At 39.8% G+C, this 16,099-nt stretch overlaps 3 protein-coding genes across 9 annotated transcripts in view; 1 reads left to right on the top strand and 2 right to left on the bottom strand.

Moving 5' to 3' along the window:
* nr3c2 (nuclear receptor subfamily 3, group C, member 2) overlaps nt 1-3,796 on the top strand; it is a 92,772-nt gene extending 88,976 nt beyond the window's left edge. Inside the window, exon 9 of the mRNA XM_050045003.1 lies at nt 275-3,796. Within this exon, the coding sequence (XP_049900960.1) occupies nt 275-430 (156 nt within the window). The 3' untranslated portion in view covers nt 431-3,796. The remainder of the gene's footprint in view (nt 1-274) is intronic.
* Nucleotides 1,946-16,099, bottom strand: part of LOC126390617 (FRAS1-related extracellular matrix protein 2-like) — a 372,466-nt gene continuing 358,312 nt past the window's right edge. Inside the window, exon 3 of the mRNA XM_050045002.1 lies at nt 1,946-2,100. Coding sequence (XP_049900959.1) covers nt 2,083-2,100 — 18 coding nt within the window. The 3' untranslated portion in view covers nt 1,946-2,082. The remainder of the gene's footprint in view (nt 2,101-16,099) is intronic.
* The window catches only part of arhgap10 (Rho GTPase activating protein 10), a 60,896-nt gene continuing 55,611 nt past the window's right edge, over nt 10,815-16,099 (bottom strand). For 3 of the 7 annotated variants that reach the window (XM_050045010.1, XM_050045009.1, XM_050045008.1), the window contains 2 exons: nt 14,724-14,815; nt 10,815-12,367 (listed from right to left, as the gene is read on the bottom strand). In XM_050045010.1, the coding sequence (XP_049900967.1) occupies nt 12,279-12,367; nt 14,724-14,815 (181 nt within the window). In that variant the 3' untranslated portion in view covers nt 10,815-12,278. The other 4 variants (XM_050045007.1, XM_050045005.1, XM_050045006.1 and 1 more) reach the window with 2 other exon arrangements.

The raw sequence follows: 16,099 nt of genomic DNA, 5'->3' as shown, positions 1-16,099 counted from the left end.
CTTTACAGGAGGGTTGTCTAGAAAAAAATCAGTGGTGCCCCCAAGTGGTGAGCTGAAAAGACTTGTAAAGGGGTCAGTGCCTCATCAGGATGTAAACACACCCATGAGAATATACAGTAGTTTGCTTATATTCTCACATATTTAGAAATAGTGTACACATGATTTATATTTTCCTATTAAATAATAAAAATCCTTTTTACCAGCCATTAAAGACGCACTATAACGCTACACCTTTACCATGTTTCTCATCATATTATGTGTCTGTGTTGTCCAGCTGGTGGGGAACCTGTTGGACTTCTGTTTCTACACCTTTCGCGAGTCCCAGGCCCTGAAGGTGGAGTTCCCCGAAATGTTGGTGGAGATCATCAGTGACCAGATACCAAAGGTGGAGTCAGGCCTCACTCACACAATCTACTTCCACAAGAAGTGACTCACTTAACAGTCGGGACAGAAGCGGCATTAGGAACTGGAAGAGAGGAGGAAGACGAAGAAGTTCAAGAAGAGAAAAACGTGCGAGAAAAGGCCAGACCAGTTGGCCCGCACCCGGTCGCCCAGTATGCCAGCGTCCTCGTCTAGGATGGGAAAGATAAGTGACGTGGTGACGGGAGTTAAAAAAAAAAAGAGGAGAACTGATTTGACACTGCGATCACCACAAGCGGGTCAGAGCTGTGAATAGTTCGTGGAGAAAAGCGCGACACGCCGAGAAGGACTTTAGAGAAATGTGACAAAGCATCCCGAAGTAACTCCCCCTCCCCGCCCCAAAGACGATAACAGTATTTTCTATGGAGATAAAGCCATACATTTCTTAGATGCGCTAGATACATTCACTGCGCACACACACATACACAGACACACACACACACACACACACACACACACACACACACACACACACACACACGTAGAGGGAAATTGATACACATGCCGTCCACATGCCTTCACACAAACGCACAGATGCACTCCACATGCACTAAAATCAGATTCCCTTACAAATCTAGAGAGAGTTTTTGCAAATATTAAATGTGGCTTATGCAGTCTTTCACAAATAATAGCACTACGGAAAAAAAAATTGCCAATACTTAGATTTCGCTTTGCAGTGTAGCAGCATACTGCAAGACTACAGGGCAAAGGACATAATGAGGAGGCAGGAATCTTTAGACTGTAAGGTGAAAGGTCTATTTGAATATAATCTAAGGGCTATACAAGCATCATCATAAGCTGAATAATTACTTTAAATCTAACAAGTCCAAGTTTGAATCTCAATCGGTGTCATAACAGCCATCATTAACATTCATATACTGATTTTTTTAAATTAAAATATGTAGTAAAACAATCAAAACTAATATGCAAAAGTCCAAAGCTAAAGCTGTTTTGAAATAATAAAAAAAAGAACGTCTCTCTTGTGTAAAGAAAAGCTTGCACGTGAAGCTCCCATTTCATAAAGTCACTATTTTAGGCATTGTGGTGTAGAATTAAGACAATACTGATGAGCGATTTTACCTTTGTGCGAAAATGGTCAGGAGTGCTGCAGGATGGAAAAACATCATGCACTTACGGAAACGATTTCGGTAGAGTCCGCTGGTAATGGATTTGACTGAGGTGCATCCATAGTAATTGTGTTTTGTGTTATCTCCAGAGCAGCTGTCCAAATGTCTGTTTTTACTCACAATGAAGCAAAACCAGCCCTTTGTGAACCAACACTTATCTACTCTTCCCAGAAATAATAAAAAGCATTTTATAAAAGTGTGTTGCAAAGGTTTAGTTTTTTGACAAGCCAGTCATTTTACATTAAGGTGCTTCATTTCTACAAAGCCAGGCAAAAGCATAACATGTACAGTAACGCGTAGACCGTCCATACAATACACTATGTGGACACGCAGTTTAAACACACATACTCTGTAAAGTTGATATAATCCAAAATGCAGTGCTTACAGCAAACGGCTAATGTATCAAAAACCAGGCAAATGTGTACAGGTATTAACAACTTCTTAAACACATTCTATTCAGCGGTTGTACAGAAGATGTTTTGAGGTACATGTCGACGAATGCTTGATGAAGAACTGTTGGTATGATCACCTTTTCCTAATTTAGTTTGTTTCCTTACTCGTATCTTTGGGCAAAGTACTACTATTTTAGGTATGGCAGGCCCAGTCATCTGGACCATTAACTTGTCTCACACCCCACTGGTTTCTGGGTGGTTGTGGAACACTACTATGATGCTACTGAAAAGCGATAGAGCCGCTGGGAAAGAAAAACAGTGGGGGCGTGTGATTATTTGTTTCTTTTTTTTTTTTTTAATGTGCCCTGTGAGTGTGTATTTACATTTGTGTATGGAGCAAGAATGGCTTAAGTTTGTGTGTGTGCGTGTGTGTGTTTTTTTTTTTCTTTCTGGCAAGCATGTGCATAGTTGATCTGCTCTTTCAGTGTGGGTATTATGCATTTATGTTATAGGATTAGCCATATCCTATTTCCACATTTAGATTTGCACAGAGGAGATACAATGTGAAATGAGGCATTAGTGCAGCTAGCAGGAATTGTCTGTTTTGATAAGCAACTGTGATGATGCGGGAAAAGACTTTCTGCATGGTCACCCAGCCTAAAGTTAGACAACATGACATCATTAGCACAGCCGGGTGCTGGTGTAATATATTTGTGGCCTCAGCTCTCATAATGACGGCGCTGTGCTACACTATGAGGTCTCTTATGTGGCAGTAATTGTGTGGAGATTGGTGTACAGAGATGGCAGTGGCATGACTGTCGTTAGGGACTGTACGAAAATTATTCGGGGCGTACAGAAGCAGGGGAGGGTTATGTATTTTTAATTTTGGCTCAAGGGATCTGTATTTGATAGAGCAGGAGGAGGGGGTTTCAACTTATTATCATCCCAGAGTAATATTTTTTATTCATTCTAGGGCAGTTCTCATAAGGATTTTTCAAATCAGATGGCTCATTAAATGGTTTTTTAAACCCAAATGTTTAGCAGACTGGCTGTTATGTTTCCCATTAATATATGATTTTGATTTATTGGGAAAGGAGGGTCCAAAGAAAATATTAGCAACGTTGTGTAGGGTCTGGCTCCTTTATAAAAGAACATATAAGGTTCAGTCCCCCTCCCCTGCACAATCATTTTCATACAGTCCCTTGTCAGAAAGGCCTCATTTTACAATATGTCTTTGTTGTGCATTATTGTGTTCAAGTTGTGAAGGACCCTTACGCTATTCTCTCACTGTTTCTTTATTTTGCCCCTTTTTTTGTCCTTTTTAAAGAATAAAAAAAAATGTCAAAAGGTTCATAGGATGAATGGGAAAGTATTTTTGAGAGAATTATATTTTGCTGGAAAACAATATTTAAGTACTTTGTCTAAAAATGATATCCTTTTTGTAAAATGAAATGTTAATGCATGCTTTTTGATGAGATGTTTACATTGTATTTAAAAAAGGGAAACTTGTGCCTTTTTATCTCACCTGATTTACAATTTTACAGTATATATTGTAAATAATACGGCAAGTCCTTATGTTGAGTATAGTATAAAACATTTCTACTTTAACCATCTTGTTGGAATATTGGAAAAAATGTGTGTTTCCCACTCGCCATGTTCTGTGTGTTGGATCACAGAGAAGAATTTACAGTAAGGGTTGGCACCAGAGAGGGCCAAATAGAGAAATGAATGTATCATACATTGTGAGAGACTTATGGAACTTACTACCTGAATGTTAGAGAGAGTACATTTATCTTCTTATTAAGTAAAGTTATTTGATTTTGCGACTTTTTTTTTTTTTTTTTTTTTTTACTTTTTGCATCATTGTCCAAGTGGCTCAAACAGAAAAAAAATAATAATAATAATAATCAAAAAGTATTTCTTATTTTGTAACAAGATGTATCAAGTGATGGATCCTTGAGTTGTTGCTGTTTAAAAATGATTTCCTAACCCATGGCGGTATTGTTGATGAGCACCACAATAAAATCAAGAAATCACAAACTATTGAACCTGAGACACGTGAAAGAAAGTTCTTGACTTTTTCGATTTTAAAATAGAAACTTTGCGCACTCACAAAATGAAATGAAATGATGGATGTAGACACTGTAGACCTGAAGTTTAGCCAATTCAAGTTTGAGTGTTTTTTTAAAATAACTGGACATATTGCACTAAAATAAGTTTGAAACAAATGTGTCCCAAAGAATGGTAATGTAAAAATGTTGAAACCTATACACATAAGATTCCTGATAATTATGACAGTGTTATCGGTAATGTTCTCATGCCACTGTATGACCCTTCTGCACTCCAGAAATATAGGCTTTGACTGTTGGCTATTTATTTTGATATGGAATTACTCGACATTTTGGGAAATACACTTACTCATTTTCTTGCTGAAAGTAAAATAAGAAGTTTGACACCACTCTCATGTCTGTCGGGTGAATATGAAGCTACAGATCGGAGACTGTTAGCTTAGCTTAGCTTCACATAAAGCCTGGAAGCAGGAGGAAACAGTTAGCCTACCAGCATCTCTCAAACTCAATAATTAACATGTATCTAGTTTGTCTAATGTGTAGTGTTAAGATGACAAGTTGTAGTTTTATGGGGAGGTTATGTGTCAGACTGTTAAATCAATGTGCTATCACAGGAAGTCACTGTGCTCGGCCTAGAATTAATCTAGCATATAACCCCCTGTAAAACCACAACTTGTCATTTTTAATTCTGTTTTTGTAAATGAACATATATATATAACGTGCTAATTATTGAGCTGTAGAGGTGCCGTCTAGCAGATTTTGTTACCTTTGTTCAAATCCAGGCAAACTGCTTTCGTATTTCCAAGCTTTATGCTAAGCTAAACTAAGCTAAGCTAAGCTAGGCATCTCATGGCTGTAGCTTCCAACACTATCTTACTCTCAACTCGTCAAATACCGGCCTTGCCATCAAATATGGACGCACAGGGGTACCCTTTAGCAGAAGTATGAGACGCATAGGTTGGCAGCATTTTTTAACGCTCTGAGCAACTGCTGTAGTATAAAGAGCAAGAAAGTCTGCGTTGATGTACGATGGGTCCAACAAACTCATGACTTTTACCCAGGAGACCACTTTTCATTTCACATCTGAAACAAAGTCTATTATTTTAATAACAACATAGTGTGCCAGTTTGTGTAGCATACTGCACTAGTGATGTATGTCACGTGACATATGTGATGTTACATTACGTTAGCAATGTTTCTAAACCTGACCGCATGCTTGTCGTCTAACCAGTGGTTCCCAAATGGTGGGTCGTGGTCCAAAAGTGGGTCACGGGTCCATTCTGAATGGGCCACAAGTGACTCTCAACTTGTTAAGTTTGTAAAAAACACACTTTATTTTGAAGTACAGTGAATTTCCAGCACAGAGCTTTAATTTTGAAGTGCCGTTTGCTGCTGTAGATTGAGTGACCAACGAACAGCTGCTTGACAGAGACAGCAAACTAGCTTGACAACATGGCCAAACAAAAGTATGACACTGAACATATTAAGCTGTGTGGACCTTGAACTAATGACTAAGGAGAAATCTGGACCCTGTAGCTGGAACAGTTGGGAACCACTGGCCTAAAGCTAAAAACAAAGTGCATTCAATAAGGAAAAATTGTACGTTTACTGTGAAAATGGAAGTTTATTTTTAAAATACACAGGAACGTAACAAGCGTACATTGACACACCATCCCTGAGCATCAAAAACTGACACTGGAGGGGTACCTAGAGCGTCTGTTGGGAGTGAGAGTGTGTCACAGGCAGCTTCATATCCACCATACACACGAGAGTAGTATCAATCTTCTCGTCTAATCCTCCACAAGAAAGCAAATAAATTTGTTTCCCAAAATGTCAAACTATTCCTTTAAAGGAACAACACTAATGAACTGTTTATTTATTGGTCATCAAACAACACCCACTGCAAAACAAACAAACAAACAAACAAACAAACAAACAAAAAAACCTTTCCCTCTACTCGAGGGAGCAACGTTATCATCAAACCTGTCTCCTCCTAAATAAACTTCTTTTAGGCATGAATGACTCAGAATGTGTTGGTACACAGTACACTATCGCGTCACTGTATGTGGAGTCACGTCATTGCCATTTTCTGTTCACGGTGATGAATCGGGTGTAGAGAGACTAAGCCATATCTCCACAGCCATGGCAGTGCATTTCTTATTAATATATGAATATATACAAAATGCTTTTTTTTTTCCAATTCCAAAAATGACTTTTTACTCAGATGCTTTGTACAATATTTCTCAGCAACTATCCAGTAAACATACAGTAGACATCCTTCACCATAAACCAATAAAACCAGTTACTACTGTATATCTTGATGCAGATATTGCCATACTTGTGTTTGCAAAACTATTGCAAGATTCTAATAAAACTGTTAAATTGATCATTTGATGTAATTTGTCTGTTTGTGTATGTATATATGAATGTGTGGTGTGAATGTGTGTGCGCGCGGTGAAAATCGTACCATGAGACAGGAGCTGGGGAAACGTGCCCTAAAAAATGGGCTGTTTGATCTGGGTGAATTCGAAACAGCTGCATTTGGTGGCTGGGGAGGATAATGAGCCAAAAAACACAGAGTTAGCATGGAAAAACAGAAATGATGTGGAGCAGCAGCAGGTACGGCAGTCACAGGGAGAGGAGATGAAGAGAACAAAGAGGAACGGAAAGAGAAGAGAGTAAAAATGACAGAGATAAAGCGTGCGAGGATGAGGCTTTTACAGTAAAACGGCGCCTGTGGAGAAAAATCACCATTAACCTTGTTAAAGGCTGATCTGAAAACACGCCTGCTTTGCCAGACTGTAGAGCAGACAGTATTACTTTTTTGCTCATTTTTTTTCTCTCTCTCCGAATCCACAGCCTTCTCCAAATCTCCCCCAGATTTCCAATTGCTTTCACTTGTAGTCGTGCCAGATAAACAGAATCTATTGGATCAGGCTGATTTCACGGCTGCGCCCGCGCACATGGCGGCTTCTGTGGCCCACTCTCTGAGCTGAGTTTTTTTTTTTCCCTCCACATTCTCTCATTTATGTTTGAAATTCACTTTTCTCCAAATTTCCACTCAGTTTTCACCCCCAATAATACATCAAGCCTTATTATGATTACATTTCAGAAGGCTTTGCACTGTGAAGGAACCAGATGAAGACACAGGAATGTATTAACTTAGTGTTACCTCCAGACGCACACGCTCAGGAAACTCAGACACATCTGTGACACTCGGTTCAGCCGTTCGCTCATTGTTAGAGGTAAACTGCTGTAGGCTTTGATCTGAGCTGAGTCACGCTGCTGGACTATGTTTTGGGGGCTGAAGGACACTGCGTCATGGGAGGCAGAGGACAGCTGGCACAGAGCCAGGACTCTGGGAAATGAGAAATGAAAACGTCCATCTGGGTTTTTACTCAAACACACCTACACCTAGTCTATACTGACATGGCGACACTGATGTCTACATCGTATCCCAGACTGATAGACGCTGATGCATAACACCTGCAGAGACACAGACATCAACACAGGTAACACAACCTCAGTCTCAAGTGATATTAAAGGAATACTTCGCCCACAAAATTATCTTTTGCAGTTAATTTAATCAGCCCGTTACATTGAATGCATTAAGTTTGTTTTTCTAACATGCCACTAGTCAACACAGAATCTGAAAATTGAGAAAACTGTAACACTCACACAACTCCTGCAGTATAACACAGGTCTCATTTAGCCAGTTGTATGCTTAGTACTTCCCATACACATGGATTTTCGCTCAATTGTTACTACTATTTCCACTTAAAGCACCTCCATATATGAAAAGTGCACCTGGGAGAGTGTGTACATTCAAATGCCAGCACTTCCCGAGTTGCGCTACTCCTCCCTGTGTGAGACTGTTCATGTGGAAGTGTTTTGAATAAGTCAGGTTTCATTGAAAATGCACATTTGGGAAGTACTGAGCAAATAACTGGATAAATTAAACTTGGATTATACTGCGCGAGTTGTGGGAGAGTTTGTAAACAGATGTTTGGTTTGGCTGTTTAACATGGATCCTTTCTGTTTTTTATTCGTTGTTTATTGTGAAGGCATGTGAGAAAAGCAAAGTTTCCTTCACAAAGTCAAAGTAACACGGTGTGTATTATTGATACACAAATGATTAGTTTGCAGGTGAAGTATTCCTTTAAGACAGTGGTTCTTTACCAAGGATTCAGTGACCCCCAGGGGTCCTTGGGGAGTTCCAGGCAGGTTTATTTAATTCACTATACATGTAACCACAATGTACTGTAGGTGCCAAAGAACTCCACTCATAGATGTAACACTGCCTTTGGTAAAGTAGAGGGGCTGCAATATCCTCTTAGGACCCGCTCTTTAGTTTGGTTTGCATTTCTAATTTCTCCTAGCTATTTGGGATCAATAGGACCTGATAAGTATAAAAAACTAAACATCGTCAACGATAATTAAGTCCTCAAACGAGTACTTCCAAATTAACAGTGTCCGTATCAAACTGCAAACATTATTTATCATAAATAAACAAGTTTTCATCAGTACAACATGAGCAGGTTTTGGACTTTGTCCATTTAGTGTTGAGATTAGCTAAAGACTGACTTGGCAGAGGTGACTGCCATCTTGTTTTTACATGGATTAGTGTATTGTGCAAATGATCCTTCCACATGTTCACCGATGGAAATCTTTTCTTTTTTTTTTTGATAATTTTTCTGGGCTTTTGCCTTAAATGTACAGGACAGAGTGAAATGTGGTGAGAGAGAGAGAGAGAGAGAGAGAGAGAGAGAGAGAGAGAGAGAGAGCGAGGGGGGGTAGACATGCAGCAAATGGTCACAAGCCGGAGTCGAACCTGCAACTGCTGCAGCGAGGCATCACCTCGCTGTTGTCGTCTTTTCATTGCTCCACCAGGGCCAATAGATGGGACAAAAAAGTGTCCATCAATGAGGACAATAGGTCAAAGTTAAGTAGAATGAAGTACACCCAAAGTAAAGCTGACGTGAAGTCCTCAAATGAGGACACAGGGTCTTAGGAGGACATGCAACCTTAAAAGCAATGGTTGTCTACAATGGTTGTTATCTGCCATAAAACAGAAAGATGAAGCAACTATGCCAAGTTGAAACAAAAGTACCATGACATTTGCATGACATTTCCATATACTGATGCAGAAAAGGCACACAAGAATGCAGGAAATTATGTGTTTGATGCTCAGATTTTCTTGGAGGAGGACCCCCTGAACCTTCACTTCATGTGTGTGTCCTCAAATGTTGAAAAAGAACCTATGGCCTTTGTCATAATAGTGACTATTCTGATCATAGGTTTAACTTCCTCCACGGTGATCTCCTCAACTGTAGCTGACAAGTAAAGAATTCGGATCTTAATCATATCTAACAACCAAAATATTTTCAGATGGAGGTTCCTGAAGCCAGATCTTATCAAATGGAGGTCAATGACCTAATGTGTATCAATTCAGAGGTCCTTCACAAGGAAACGGTTGAAAACTACTGCTTTAAGACAACACACAGGCAGATTACAAATGTTCACTGAGTCATATTCACACATTTAGGAGGAAAGATAAATAAGTGGATAAACAAATTACATTTAGACCAAAGAAGAAGTGGAGCGCTGACTGAGGAGCAGAAGAGGAAAAAGGAAAATGAATGAAGGCAAGGAGGAGAGGAAAGGAGGAGAGAGACAGATTTTAAAATCCTCCTGAGACGCAGACAGGTAGGCAGAAGAAAAAGGAAGGCAGATAGAGCAACATGGCACGCTCTCTGACAGACAGTCCAAAGCAGAGTGAGAGGCAGGCAGGGTGGATGTCTCTATGATTCAGCAGTATTCTGGCAGAGGGAAGATGATGATGAAGGGCCCCGGGGGTGGATAGTGGTGGTGGTGGATGGTGGTGGGGGTGATAGTGGGGGGAAATATTTTTGCCCATCTCATTAGCTCTGCCTCATTTCATTATGTAATCATTGCATTGCTTCAGGGAGCTGCTGGACATATGTGTCGCACTGAAACCACGGCTCCAACCTTTGGTATTTTCAAAGCAGACTATGTGTGTTTATGCTTCTAAATAGCGCAGCCACACACTAACTGGAGGTCTAAGTGTGGTGGTGGACTGTCAGTAATTATATAACTGAGGCCAACACTCCCGGTCTGGAGGCCATTTGGCGTGTTAATTAATTACACAGATGTAGTCTAAGAATTAACATGCGTGAGGCTGAGATGTTAATGGATCAGGGAGGTAAATTAGTGTGTGTTTTCCTCTGTGAAAGATTAGCATCTATTTTTAAATCCTCTCTTGGAAAGTTATTTTGGAAGTGGCTTTTAGTCCGATGGACCAGCGCAGGTCAATATAAAGAGGAAGGCTAACATTACACTACATGGCCCACTGTAACTGTGCAGGCTGCAGAATGAATCCTCATTTCACCAGTCACTTTATTCTTAGACTCTGTGGGAAACTGTGGGCCTTCTCAGTGACACAATAGATGAGTCATCACAAAATTAGACAGAGTGCTAGATTTCACATTGGTGAATTTCCCCAAATACAAATTTGACAGTTATTATATCTCTCAGTCAACAAAATGTGCCCATAAAAGCGGCTGCAGTGCTTTCCTTAATTTTCTTGCGTCCCCGGAGTTGATATTTCAGTCTAATTTTGGAAAACAAATGTCTCACTGTCTAATGCGTTTAATGGAACTACTGTACATAAAATCAGTGCCTGGGATAAGATTGTTTTGACTATTAAATAAATGCTTTGATAAGACTTCAATCTGTTTTAAATTAGCATTAACCACATTTATTTCATCCAAGAATACATAATACAGTAAAGAACAAAAAAAAAATCTTTATTTGTTTAACATTGATCAAGAGGATACCCAAAGGTATATAAAAATGAAAGAAGACAAGGCCCTTTACAAACATCATAAATCAATGTCTTAAATTAGCGCAACTGAAAACACAGTCTGCTGAACCAAAGCTCTCAGAGAAATTAAAGTGTCATGTTGAACAGCTGAGGGATGAATTGTAATAGGACATGTGAACATACTAAAACCAAACCCGAGTGAAAACATGTCCATCACTTAACGGAGACCTGTAAAACATACTTGGCACTTAAAACTCTTTCAGTGTTTAGGTTATATACACTGACTGGATGTAAAACTTTGAAATACTGCATTTTGTGGTGTTACTGATGATAAAACGGATTTCCAATCACTGAAGATAAAACTTAAAATTTCAACTTTGTGGGAGTGTCTCATTTCTATACTCAGAAAACGAACTGAGCAACGTTAAAAATAAGCTTAAAAAACAAACAAACAGAACGTTTAACAGGAAAAACACTTGGTTTCAATCACTATCTGTTTAAAGTTACCTCTGGCTGACTGTCTGACTCTGTCTGATGCTAGTGTTAAACACAAGAGGCTCCTCGGTCATCAAAGAGGCGTTTCGCTGTGTTGCTGTAAAGGAGTGCACCAAGAACAAGACAGTACAGAGTGTAGTTAAAATTCAAAAGTCATGCAATCAATGAATGTGCCAGTTAAATAAAATAAAATTACAATAGCGATGTGCCTCATTTTGAATATCCAATTTTTTTTTTAAAAGGACAAGAAATGCAAAAACATTTTAAAAGTGAAAGCAGTAACACTCATTTTCACACATACCCGTACATACATCTACACTGGGTGTTCTGATGGTTAAGGCACGGTAAGTACAGTATCTTTAATCTTTTTAAAAGCTGAAAACAAACTATGCATCATTGTCAAGAGGATCTAAAGCTGCTGGATTTGGTGCAAAATGTCTGAACGAAAACTGGTAGCAGTGACTTGAGTGCTGACGTTCATCCTTGTGGTTTCGGAGGATGGTTCTGTGACTTGGGGAGCTCATGGATACCATGTATAACTGGAGGAGAGCGTGAGGCGTTGGATAGAAAGACACACATTCTCTGGTGCTGCTACAAAGTTACCTGGATGTTTAGAGGCTACAGCATCTCTGTACACAGCAGAATATTGTAAGTGCAAACCCATTCTGTGATGCTGAAATCCATGTGTATACTTGACCAAAGTAAAATCAAAGAAACATTTCTTGCACATGCATCACAAAATTGCCTAAAAATGCATATACTCGTGTATCAACAATGTTCCACCAGTAATAACATATTGTCACTTGCTTGAGAGAATTCAGGGGTTTGGATAAAAAAGGCTCTATGGTGGAGAGTGGAGGCACATGCATCTCCGCATATTTTTTCCTGGTGGAGGTGATAGCTTGTCCATAAATATTTTCCATTCGGGGGGCTACAGCATCTCCACATAGTTTTCAGGGATGAGGCCCCTCTTTCCCTCCAGCTCCCCCTCCAGCCATCCCGGCTCTCTCGACTGGGTCACTGCAGGAAGAGGACACAGTGTCACCAGGGGGGGGGGTACAACAGCACAGGGAGGGTGAGGGTGGGGGACAGACAGAGGACACAGAGCCTCCGTTGAGTATAGAGCGCGTGCATGGTGCATATGTCAGAGCAAACAGAGCGCAGGTCTGCAGAGGATACAGTGATTACGAGGTTACACTAAACTCCACTGTGAGTCATTTTTATCTCTACTGTACATCTCAAGTCTGTTTTTGGATCCCATTTTTCTAGAATTTCACCATGAGCTTAACCTCAGCAGCAAAGCAGAGCTCTCGCAAACCGTTTAGTTATGACAGATGTGTCAAGGCACAGAACATTTCTGTGGCATGCCTCCTCAAAATCCTCCCAGGATTCATGATTTGCCAAAAAAGTGAGCCAATTTAAAATTTTGAGTGCATTCGCAAGTCAGCTATTGCATGGATATATTGTCAGTTAGAACTTCTGAGGCAAAATCAAGATATAAACTAATTCAATACTTCTTTTTTTTTTTTTTTTCGTGTAACATGTCACAGGACACAATGAAATGTGTTTACCCAGACTGTATTGTGTGTTAATTAAACACAAAATGAACAAGGAACTTAAAAGCCGAGTCTTTTATACAGGTGTAATCAAAAGAGTTGACCCGCCACTAAAATTCAAAGCGGGATTCAAACGTGCTTTTACTCCTAAATTGACTGACAGGTCCTCTAATAGAAGGGCAACCACAACAAAACAACTCATTGTGCATTATTAATGTTTTCTGACGTTGTTAAAGGTGTTTAAACATCAGCTCGTCCTCATCAAACTGAGAGACAGCTGATAAACAAACAGCCCCACTCCTATCAGAGCACAATAACATCGATTGTTTTTACTGCTATTTTTAGGGGTTTTATCGTCACATGTATATTATATATTTCATTCTTTAGTCAACACATAATAAAGCTAATGCATGTCCTTAAATGGAAGGACAACCTCTGTCAACATTCACTGCACTTTTCTAATAAGTACAACTAAGAACCTTATCTGTTTTGTTGTAGTTGTGTCCATGTTAACACTGACTATGTCATATAGAAATTGTTTTATGACACAATTAAACCAAACCAAGCCAACAATTATTACAGACTGCACCTTTAAGAAAATAAATAAGCGAGGCAAAGTTACATTTTCAGTTTTAAGAGTGAGGAAACATAGACATATGTTGATTTTTTTTTCTTTAGACCAACTGTATGTACAGTGTTTGCTCAAGCATTCAGACCTCTTGACCTTTTGCACATTTGTTATGCACATAGCTCAGGCTAAAAAAAGAAAAGAAAAGGCAAATACATTTAGAAATAACTGAACAGTGCAGCAAAATATGCAAAATGTCAAGGGTCCTCTAGATACTGCAGATGTTTAGTTAAGGAGAGCCTCGTCGTATAATATTTATGTTGCATGGCTGTCTCTTCATTTGAAGCCTGTTCACGAGATGACGGAAAGACAGACTATGAGCAAAACTATACTGAAACCTTCCAAACTCTGCATGTGGAAGTGAAGATTTAAGTTGAGATCATTCAGTCATACTTTTACTAAGCAAAACTTCAAAATTAAAATTCAGATAAAGGGAATGGCCTCTGGAACATAACCTAATTTAGCTTTGAAAATTAATTTTATGTTTATTATTATTCAGATAATATGAGTTGGAAATCGACTTTCTAGTAAATTACATTTTGCCATTGTAGGCATTTATCCTGGCATGAACTCTTTCAACCAACAATCAAATATTGATGTTTTAATGTGCAGGCAACATAACAAGAAATATTGTATGTAGAGTAGATAGAGGTTAAGGCGAGGTTTCAGTTTGTCTTATCCTTATTCATTAATGAAAGTTGTCAGATTTTGACATTTAGATCCTAATTTTTGATCATTAGACCTTTGATGGATCGCATTGGTTATATTTGCAGGACAGTGGAGGCTAACAATGTCAAAAAAGATGTGATCTCACCTTTTAAGCAGGAAAAAAGCAAAAACAAGAAACTGCAAAGCACTGTGGGATCTTATCAAAGACATCCCCACATTTCTCAGTTAAAACCATAGCATATCTATAGTATCTGTGTCTAACCAAAAAAGGCAAAAAAAATACCAACTACAAAATCCTCATTTCCTCTGAGAGTGATTAAAGCTCAGTCGAGCCTCTTCCAGACACACTGAAGAGAAAATCTGTGTCTCCTGGCCCCCTCCCTCGCCCTCCCTCCCCGTTCTCCTTCTCCTCGTCTCATCTCTCTGTTCGATTGAAGATCAGATTGGGTGTTCGGTTTTCCTCCAAATCCAATATGCCAGGGCTGGTTCTGAGTGAGCGACTGGTGTAGGCGATAACACTTACCGGCGTTGAATATTGCGCCGACCTGGAAGGAGAGCTCAGAGTCGTGCTCAGCCTCACATGGGTACACTGCCTTGGCTTTCCTGCTGGTGACACTGAAAAATGAAGGCAATCAGTGAGCTGGCGGAGCTTTGGGGAGGATTACCGCACAGTTCAATCTGGGCCCGAGGCCTGCTTGTTCATTCACTCACTAGCCTGAAACAGCAGAAATGGGCCAGGCTGGAATATAAGCAAAAGTACTAAGAGAGATTCCGGGCCGCTACACACTCTTGTCTTGCCCTATCTCCAGTCTAGACAGACTAGCGTGTGAGTCAAAACAGACCCACGTGCACCCGTGTACATGCACAAACACAATGAGATGCAGCGCTGTTTGTAGCAGGTTTTGTGCAGCCGAAAAGGCAGGCACACATCAGGTCCGCACAGCAGACAACCATCTATGGTGAGATAATTAAAAAGTGGCGGGGGGATTCTAAAGTAGGTTTGCACACAAACAGAGGTAGAATAGAAATCTCTCTCCACGGTGCTTCAGCTTTTAAATCCACATTTGTGAGCTTAGAAGCTGCATTTTAAATCAGTTTGATGTAAAAGAGCGCCGTCAAAGAAGCCATATTCATCGCTCTGAAAACGTTAGTAAAAAGGCGTATTTATGCCATTGCGCTTCGGAAAACATAAAAAACGTTTTCCACAGAAAGGTTGTTTTGCCCACCATTGCAAACCGCTATCTCAAATGCCAGCAACATTACCATGTAGAAATTGTGCCTTCAACACACGATGCCCTGATAAATATTTCATATTCTTTCTGCCGAGCAGCAACAATGTAGGATGAGAGAGGAGAAAGAAGATATACAAACTGAAAAAAAAAGTTTGTGGTCACAGAGTTGTCAATACAACAATGTTCAGCCGAGTTTCTGAATTCAGAATCGAAAGAATGCACTCTCGTGGAACCGCATTTGGAAAAAATGAGGATTTGTATTTCTATGAAAGTAACATTAATGGATTGCCCACAGAATGACCGAGCTGTTTACAATTTCCTCGGTAACATCTGAAAGCACTGAAAATGAATTCATCATTTAGTCTCAAGCAAGCAGAGCAATAGATCAGTGTAATGGGCAGCCTGAATACGCGGTCCCATCCGCTTCGCTCAGATACCTGTGTGTGTATCTGGGGCTCGACTGAAAGGGGAGAAGGTTGCTGCCCCTGCTACAGGCAATACTTGTGTTGCATTAAGAGAAAGTCAGGGAAAATATTGATGTGCAAGACCGCAAGTAGATGTTAGACGAGTGAGGGAGTTGGTGATTCTGTTGAGTGAACATGCAAGATAAGACGAGCAAGCGAGTAATGGAGCAAGTGAGGGAAAACTGAGAGAGTGAAAGAATCCC

The sequence above is a fragment of the Epinephelus moara genome, chromosome 5 (genome assembly GCF_006386435.1).
Source record: "Epinephelus moara isolate mb chromosome 5, YSFRI_EMoa_1.0, whole genome shotgun sequence".
NCBI lineage: Eukaryota > Metazoa > Chordata > Actinopteri > Perciformes > Serranidae > Epinephelus > Epinephelus moara.
This window is presented reverse-complemented; position numbering and strand designations above follow the sequence as displayed.